This window comes from Gavialis gangeticus, unplaced genomic scaffold (assembly GCF_001723915.1).
Source record: "Gavialis gangeticus isolate Ggan-Ray unplaced genomic scaffold, GavGan_comp1, whole genome shotgun sequence".
Lineage (NCBI taxonomy): Eukaryota > Metazoa > Chordata > Crocodylia > Gavialidae > Gavialis > Gavialis gangeticus.
The window spans coordinates 31,695,109-31,704,731 of record NW_017729001.1 but is presented as its reverse complement, the minus strand read 5'-3'; the positions used below and the strand labels follow the sequence as shown (position 1 = coordinate 31,704,731).

The window sequence follows — 9,623 nt, the reverse complement described above, 5'->3', positions numbered from 1 at the left end:
TGACAAGAGGAGAGTTCCCCAGCCTGTAGGTATGGTGCTGGTTCTTCCTCCCCAGGTGCAGCACCTTGCACTTGTCAGTGTTGAATCCCATCCTGTTCTCATCCGCCCAGCCCTGTAACCTGTCTAGGTCCGATTGCAGCCTATTCCTCCCTTCTAGCGTGCCCACATCCCCCCACATCTTAGTGTCATCAGCAAATTTGAACAGGGTGCTTTTTACCCCCTTGTCCAAGTCGCCGATGAAGATGTTGAACAGTGCAGGCCCGAGGACCGAGCCCTGGGGGACCCCACTGCCCACATCCCTCCAGGTCGAATAAGACCCATCCACCACCACTCTCTGGGTGCAATCCTCCAGCCATTTGGTGACACATCTGACTGTGTAGGTGTCAACACCACAGTCCCCTAGTTCTTTAATGAGAATGGGAGCATGTTCTGTGGGAGAAGGGAATGGTTGTAGTGCCTGGGTAATACTCTCAAAGAATCACAGTTTACCTCAGTAGGAAATGCCCCTAAAGGAACTTTCTAGCAATTGGATTTAATCTGTAGTGCACACCAATACTTACTGGGATATCATCCAGTGAAAATTTACAAGTCTATATGTGCCTGTAGTTTCCAGGGGTGAGACGTGGTTCAGAGAAACCTCTCTCACCTTTATGAAATGACTGTAAAGGGGAGATGGAGGTGGACATTTCCAATAGCAATCTGAAAAGCTCACATGAAGGAGGCAAGTGAATAATCTTGGGCCACTAGACATAGCAGAATTCTCTGCATTGTATCTTTATATGGTACTCAAGTGTCACAGGAATCTGTTAGATTTATCTTAATCCTTTATGTCAAAGGGTACTGGAGCACACTGGAGTGCTGAGACTGATGCAAGCTTTATTCTTGCACATTGCCTGGGTTTTTTGTTTTTTTTTATTTTTTAGAAGTTGTGAGAGATGAAAGATAACAGTAGTCTCTAGGATCTTAGACCTTCAAATCCATGTGGCTCTTTCAGAAACCGTTTTCATTGACATTCATATTACGTTCTTGTTTACTGGGAATTTTTGACGTTCTGCTCTAGAGTTTTCCACTAGCATAGCAGATCAGCATGGATGTTTCCTATGGTAGGATGGCCCGTATTGCAAAAGTAAATGGCTCAGTTGAAGAGAACTGTAGTTAATTTTTATTTTATTTTGGTATCTCAGCTTTCTTTAAACACTGATGCCCCTTTACTGTGGAAACCTTTTGTTTTCCCCTCTTAGCACTTCTGTTATTTCCTTTAACTCCCAGTGATTTGCAGTTCAGTATTATCATTAAACCATTATTTGAGTCCTTCAATGGAATGGTGTCTACAACCAGCTTTGAGGACCTGAATCAGACTGCAATGGCATGGCTGGATCAGCACTGCACCCTCCCTGTTTTGAGGCCAAGTAAGTAGAGTTCTAGCTAGCTGTAGTTTAGTGGCACAGAAATTGAAACCATAATCACTAGTTTCCTCTCTGAAAGTCAGTATAGATTAGGGAAAGAAGTTGTGATAGTATAGTTTTTTCCCCCTCAACCTTTTTGTATTGTTGCAGTGGAAAGCTAAGAACTGCTGCTGACCATGCATTTTGGCTTTGAACATTTGTTGCTGTTATCAGTCATCAGAAATCAAATGCAGACTCAGCTACAGCATTTAAATAAAGATTTCAGACTCTCTGGAGCTGGGGTAGGGTCCAAGGGTCTGGTTCATAATGAAAATAGAGGACATGTTAGATCTATGTTCAGCTTTCAAGTACCAGTGCAGTTTGCATATGATTGACACCCATTGCTTGTTTGTCCTCTATAAGGACACATCCAGTGCTCATGTTTATGGTTATTTCTGCATAGTGGTACAGGCAGTATCAGAGCAAGCTGGGATATTGTTTAAAAGAACAGTAAAATGGTAGACCCTTTGTAAACATTATCCTCCAGACAAAGTAATTGCATTTCCTTGTCTTTGATGGTACATTTGTAAGGGATTCATCATGTGCATATGTACTGCAGGAGCATATGTATATTTGTGTATTACATCACCTATTACATCATAGATCATGTTCATCCTCACTGCTGAGGGCCCAAGTGACTTCCATGTGTATCTGTTTGCATTCAGCCTAATTTTTTTCCCTTGGTACTTTGTTTTGGCTTTTTATTTCAGTGGTGCTGAACACCCTTCGGCATCTAAGTACAACCACCTCCATTCTGACCGATCCATCGTGCTTGCCAGAACAAGCCACCGAGGCAGTTAGTAAAATGAACAAAACAGCTGGGGACACCTAACAACCAAAGAAGATGTGTTGCCTATCCAAGATGTGGAGAACAGACCCACAGGTCTCCTTCAGGTGGTGCACTTTAGAAAAACTTCTCTCCATCGTGTAAGACATTGTCCAGGGCATGCAGCCTCTGTCTTCTGAGTATGCAGAGGTGCAGTGCAACACTGTCTAATGTTTGGGTTCCTCTCCAGTGCCACGTTAGGTTCAGCTAAATGAGAATGCCAAGCTCAGGTAAATAAGCAGGCTAGAATCCTGCAGGCAGCAATAGATCTCCTTCAATGCAGCATGCATAGATATGCAGTAAATGTCTTTATATGACATGCCTTTGAGTACTAAGCTCAGTGAGGTGTAACTCCTGTATGATAAGGAATGATCTGTTAAAGGGAAACACACTTTTCATTTTATGAAATGTAATGTACTTTTCATTTTATTACCAGGTGTTCAACTTCTTTGTTATTTTACTTGAACAGTAAAAGTTGATAAACAGAGTGATCAACATATTAATAACCAAAGGAGAAAAATGTCCATCAAAGATGCAAAATCATGGTAAAGTACTAGAATTAAAATCTCAGGCTCTGTATCTACTGTTCTGTTTTATATATTTTCTCCATATGATCAGCTGCAGGGCATGCTTTATTTCCTAGCAAATAAAGTAGCTAATATTTGTATTAGAATTTTTTCTAATGTAGCCATTGCAAGCGAGTAGCAGGACAATTTGGTGAGTGCCCCTTATCTTTAGTTCACATGGGTTCTGTACTTGTCAGCAGAGGCTGAAGTTCCATACAGGTTCAAACTGTGAGCTTTTTTTCTCTTACATGCTGCAGAGCTGAACTCTCTTCACCACAACGTGCCCCTAACGTATGTGTGTGCAGATACTGTGGTTATACTTCAGAGACTGAGTTTGTGACGTTAGGAAATTGGCATTTATGTTATCACAGAAATTAGACTAAAACCCTGTATTTATAAACTATCCTTCACTCTCATCTTTTTCTTTGCTGGTTCTCCCCGCCCTCAGCATCCCTTCCTTCCATCTTAAATTCCTGAGTTTTAGTCTAAAGCTGTAGTGCAGAGATGATGTTCAATGTAAGACTTGGAACACTTCTTGTTTGCTATCTGAAATATTGCACGATGTTTTGTGATGCACCCCATGGAGCCAGTGGATGTAGGGCTTCAGCAACAGGTGTTCCCCATGTGCCGCCACCATGGGGATAAGTGCCGGGGCAGCCAGGTCCTAGTGTCTGCCTACCTCTGACCCAGGGTAGGTTGTTCCAGCCCACAACCACAAAAGGTTGCCTGCCCCTGACTTTTATGGTTCCACTGCTTTCTGGACTGTAGTTATTAGGAACCAGAAGAACAGTACAGATAAGCCTCCTAGTATCTTCCCCTTCAGTTTCAAAACACTGATTTGAGATCATTGGGTCTAGGACGCCACAGTATTGAAAAAGGGAGTAGACTGAATTATTTTTACTGTATCTTCTAGAATGTGTCTGTGAAAGTATGTCAATAGGAAGCAAATCTTCTTACTTTTTCTGCTATACAGTTTTCCAGAGGGGGGGAGGGGGGTTGAATATTACAAATCTGTCTACAAAACAAATTACTTGTTTTTCCTCTCCAGACAGTTGTTCTATCTTCAACTTTCTACAGGTGAGGTTTTGCATAGGCAGAACCCCAGTTTTGTATGCAAAAGGTTGTTTGTGCATGCAAATTGAGAAACACATTGCTAACTATGTGTTATATCCAAATGTTGCACAAGATTGTGAGGCTGAGGCAGCTGTGAAAAAATAAACTCTAGAAAATTCAGGCTTAAATTTTATTGAAATACTGCATAGAAACAGTCATTATTAAACAGTGAAGTGGCTTTTCTAAATAGGTTTGTAGCTAGATATTTTGTACAGCGTGATAATTAAATGAAAAAGGCAATATGTTCTGGGATTCATCTGAATAAGAGGTGCTGTACACATGTAAGGTATTTTCTATTTATATCTAAATTCATCCATCATTTTAGCAATGATTCATCCATCATTTTATCAATTTCTGTCTAGCAAACTCTTTAACCTTCTGATTAGCTAGGGGGTTTCCTTCAAGTTCCTCATTTACTGGGCTGTCCTACTGAGAGAGAGATGCTTAGAAATCCTTTGGCAAAATGCTCAGGGCTTGATCACTTTTTTTGTGGTACATTTCAGAGGAAATTTGGTTTATGGGTGCTGTTTTTAACATGTTCTCTAAATGACGCTGTCTCCTATCTGCTTTGCAGATACTATCTCAACCTGTAATAAATCAGAGGTAATTATAATTCTTTTTGTCTAGAAGTCTATGAAAAGCTCTTCAATATCATTGCATCACTCAGCAGGTTAAAATTGGAGAGACAAGGTTTATTTTTAGTGACTGGAGAAGTGGACTCTCAGCATTTCTGCTTTGCACACCAAGATCTGCTCTCTTTGTTGTTCTTTTTTTAATTAAAAAATGCTTGGCAGGCAGAAGGGGAAGGTGTAGGAGGATGAGGGTTGAGAAAAAGTACTTCTAACCATTACCGAAAATGATCCAGCTTTCCGAAGTCTCTGATTTGAACATGATGATTCTCACTCATGCTTTTTTGAAAACACAGGAAAGGGAAGGTTGTGTCTCAGCAGGGTACAGGTTCTAGGTACTGTCATGAAAAGAGCTGGACCCCAGTATGTATTACTTACAGCTAAGAGGAAATGTGTACTGGAAGCTTTGACTTCATTAGTGTTTTCTGCAGTTAAGGGGTTTAAAATACATTTTTCAAAAGATGCGTTTCTGTCTAGACTGGTCTTTTACGGCAGGGGTGCTCAGCCTTCAGCCCACAGGCCAAATGTGCCCCATAGAGCCATTGCTTCTGGCTGGCAGGGCTCTCCACAGGTCAAGAAACTTGGCAATGGGGTAGCAATGGCAATTAATACCGTCACCACTTCCTGGCTGCCCAGTTCCAAAGCCTGTTGGCCAGATTAGAGCCAGACCATGCCCCATTCCCTAACATGGGGCCAGGCCAGGCCACGCTCCCTTCTCCATACTCAGCTGGATTGGGGCTGAGCCATACCCCCTCCCTCTGCATGGCTGGATCAGGGCCGGGCTGCCCCCCCGACACACACACACCTCCTCCATGCAGCAGGATGGGGCCCCACTGCATCCCCACTAGGTCCTGGATCAGGACCACTGGCCAGATCTGGCTTGCAGATGGACTGGGCACTGTCCATCCAGTCCACTGGGCAAAAAGTTTGAGCACTACTGTTATACAGTATTAACTAGTCCTAAATTGAATCTGCAAGGCACCAAGAAGGTCCAGTCTTGCAGCTAGAGCCCACTGTCTGTCTGCTGTTTACGAAGAATTTCAGGTGACAGTCACCATCTACCTCTCCGTCAGTGGATCTGTGCTGGGAATTTCCATCAAAAAGAATCCAGAGTGCAGAGATTCTTAGTTTCCCTAATAACAAGACTCGAGTCATACGTTAGTAAAACTGAAACTGGTGGGGCACATTGCAAAGTGGCCGTGAGTGAAGTATAATGGCCTAGGAGATGTAGGAGGTCAGACATGATGGTCCCTGCTCGTCTTAAATTCTAAATCTGGGGAATGTCACACATTAGGAGATGTAGGTTCGAAGGCTCATATGTTTCTTGCCAATAGCATGAGTACAGGGAGCAAAAAATATCTGAAATGAGAATGAAGGATGAAGATAAAGGGCTCCTCTGGGCAGTACAGTCACCTCACTAAACCAGAGGGATTTCCCTGTGGGAGAACAGTGCTGGTCCTGCTGGCAGGTTCTGTCAGGCTGCTGAAAGGGAACTCTTGGGGAAAATGTTGAAGTTTGGATCGTCTGCCTGAGTCTGCCTGCTCTCTGGAGGTGTCCCAAGCACCCTAAGATTTTTGCCCTGCCATTGAGTACCATAAGTGTGATGTGTCCTGATCCAGCTGTTCCTCCTTCCAAGAGGATGTTCCATGGAGAACCCAGTGAGCAGGAGATTGTGGTGTTCCTGTGCCTTGTGTGAGCAGCCAGATTAGTAAAGTGAGGTGACATTTTCTATAGGACCAACTGTTTATCTGGGAGATGATGGCTTTCAGGTACAAAATGACTTTCCTTAGGTCTGCGTGCCCCATTTGGTTATTTTCTGGAAATAAGAACAAAAAAACCCCCAAACCAGCAAAACCCCAGTGTGACTAGGCAGCATCTTTGTATCTAGATCTCTGCATCTGCAAGCGCTTGAAAAGGCAAAGGCCAAATAGGTCACTGCTTAGCAATCTCTGATTGTCTCGTGTCAGTTCATTTGCTTTGCAGTGTCAGCGTTCGACATTCCAGTACATGTTAGGTGTTGTCAAAAACTGAACCTCCTCACTGAGATCAGGCAGGCGTTGAGAGCAGTTTACAATATTCAGGGCAGGGAGATGTGGTATAACTGCAGAAATGTTCCATGGTATGAAACTTTTCTCGTCCAAAATACTTGGAAATGGTTTCATCTTTCCTATTTGTTCCTGGGATGGTTAATTCTTGCCTTGATGGTGTCAGTTGGTAGCTACTTCAAAGAAGAAAATTATTGTCCAGCCTCATAATGGTTTTTAATTATTTTTCTGTTATCTGCAGTTAGCTTGCAGTCCCTGCTGCCACATTTGATTATGCACCCTGATAGCACAGTAAAGTGATTGAAATAAAAATGTCATTAAATCACATGGTCTTAGGGACCCAATACTGCCAGTCACTGAGTGCCCTTAACTCCTGTTGACTTGAATAAGATTTTTGACTGGGTAAAATCTGTAGGATTTGGCCCATCACACTCCCCCAATAATTTGTGTTCAATGTAGATTTGTGTGCTGCAGCAAGAGCCTTAACCCATTTCCCACTGACTTTGGTTAAGGCTCTACATCACCATTTTTCCTGTTCATTAGACATAGTTTGTGCTATGTTATAAGGCTAGAGCAGAGTGGTGGTATACAAGTAGTTGTATATGGATACAATGATCCTGATATTATGGTATTAAAAGTGGCGTACCAAGGTATTTAATATAATGACTTGTGGCTGTTATTTGAATCACTTTTCTATCTAAACTCCTTTAAGCACAACTTATGAATAAGCAAGAATAAAGCTTTGAAAATGAAGAAATTAAGGTCAGAAGCAGACCTCCTCTTTAACAGTTTGTTGAACAAATTGCTTCTTTTGCTTTCATAACAGTTTGACGTTCATTTTAAATGAATCGATTTGATTTTTGTTATATAAAAGTTTGGAAGAATGAGGATTTGAGATGTGCTCTTGCTTCAGCCTTGTTATATAAGGTTTTCTGTTCTCTTGCATGACACAACCTCTGTCGTGCTGCTGATATGTAGCACTTTTCAAGTAGATCTGTTAAACTGTGCAATGCATTTTTTTATATTTACTACCAAAATAATAAATGTTATTTTTTGGAAGAAACTCTGCCTGTATTGCTTTTTCTGCACATTTGCAGCCCTTTTTAAAGAGCTAGGACTCAGCTTGGAAAAAGGGAGGGAATGGGTAGTGGCATACTTCCACTTTCATAATGAAAGCTCTGGTCACATGAAAAACCATTCTCAACAAACTGAAGCTAGTTGAAACATGGTCATGCTCCCTTGGTTCCTTGGGCTCCGCTACCAGCCAGCAGGATTCGGATGTATTCCTCAGCTCTGCTGGAGTGCTCTCACTTGGCTTCCTCTCTGTGATGTTTATAAGCTTTCCTGGGCTTCTGGAGTTTTGGTATTTTCCTTGGGCTTCCGGGCTTGATTGATGGTTCCATAATAGGCTGCCATGCAACTGTGGGGGAGAGACCTGGGCTCTCTTTTGGTTCATGTGTGGGGCTGTGAATTTAAATTCTAGTTAGCTACACTCATGGAAATCCACTGAAGCCAGGGAAGAAGGTGCACGGGTGTCACGGTGACCCCATGTAGTCTGCAGAATCATGATTTCTGGTTATAGTGGTTCATAACCAGGAAGGGTCCCAGCTAGCTTCTTGGGCCCCCAGCTGATTTTGCAGTGATGTCAGAAAAAAAAATAACTTGTTACTCTGTGAACTTTAACATGCTAGTTAGGCAATCTGCTGAAGGACAATAATCGCTGATTCCCACAGTGCTCCAGTTATGGTTACTATTCGGAGCAGAATCACATTTTATTCGCTCAGTTTCTGAGACTCAAGTACGCCCATCAGTGAACAGTCAGGAAGTAGCTTGGATCGTGAGGCAGAACGCTCTAACCAATCTAGTAAGTCTTTTACTAACACCTAGAGTTGTACGCTAATGTTTAACATTTTTCACGGCACAATTTTCCAAATTTATCGAGGGTCTGATTTCTTCCCATCAAAATAAAACAGAACCAAGCTGTGATTGCTGTTTTCTCTGCTTTAACAAGATGATAGATGAGCCAGTGTCCCCAGCAAACAATGGGTTGGATCTGTTTGCCTCCTAACCTGCTTTTGAATTCATTCCTATGCTTGTAATTCCAGGATGGCCCCAGTGTGTTGCTTTAAGCTAGAAGAAACATTTAAGCTGCACCATATACAGCACTACTATCTTGAGCCTGATCATATTTGCCTGAGGTGAGGGGTTTGGTACAGATTCATAGCCACCCAGTGTAGTAATGGCTAAGCAACAGATTCCACTGAAAAGTGATGAGGTTTCGTTACAGACGCTTCCGTAGGACAGGTACAGACGTAAGGGTGGTGAACTATTTACATTATAAAGCTAAAGAACATCATTTTAAAGGAGTGGGACTCTGAGGTTGCAATATGGATCCTTTCCTGAGCAGCTGTATGACTTTTAGTGAGACAGTTTGTATGTCTAACCCACAGTTCACTTCTGCTTGTCTTGCTGCCATACTTTCCCTTATGCATGGCAGCTAATGGGGATTTTTCCTGTTGTGTTCAATGGAAGCAGTATTGGACTGTGATGAGTGTTTCTTAAATGTGCTAGGTAAGTGCAAAGTAGTGATTTCTTTCTTCTTTTTTTAAGGAGTTGACGCATTTTAATATCATTCCTGACTTGTGGTTTTGATCTCAGTTAGCTTTCATATCTTCTAAGAAATCAGATTTCTTCAGCTCTGCTTCGTCAGAGCATCTTTTGTTTAGGCTTTAAACATACATTTAAGCCTCACTAGCCTTCATCAGAGCATCTTTTGTTTGGGTTTTAAACATGCATTTAAGCTTCACAAGCCTTGCCTGGGACCAAATCAGTGTGGTAAAAGATGGCCCAGAGCAGGGAGGGGAAGAAGCACATTATATGGGTACAGAACTAGCATCCTAGGTTCCTAAAACTCACTTAGCTGCTAATAACATGAACACCACTGTTATTTCTGCAGCGATGTTATCAAACATCTCTGGTTGATCATCAGAGGAAGCCGT

At 42.2% G+C, this 9,623-nt stretch overlaps 1 protein-coding gene across 1 annotated transcript in view; it reads left to right on the top strand.

The window, feature by feature from the left end:
• MLXIP (MLX interacting protein) overlaps positions 1-7,687 on the top strand; it is a 76,550-nt gene extending 68,863 nt beyond the window's left edge. Inside the window, exons 17-18 of the mRNA XM_019506657.1 lie at positions 1,280-1,409; positions 2,156-7,687. Coding sequence (XP_019362202.1) covers positions 1,280-1,409; positions 2,156-2,277 — 252 coding nt within the window. The 3' untranslated portion in view covers positions 2,278-7,687. The remainder of the gene's footprint in view (positions 1-1,279; positions 1,410-2,155) is intronic.
• The last annotated feature ends 1,936 nt before the right edge of the window (positions 7,688-9,623 follow it).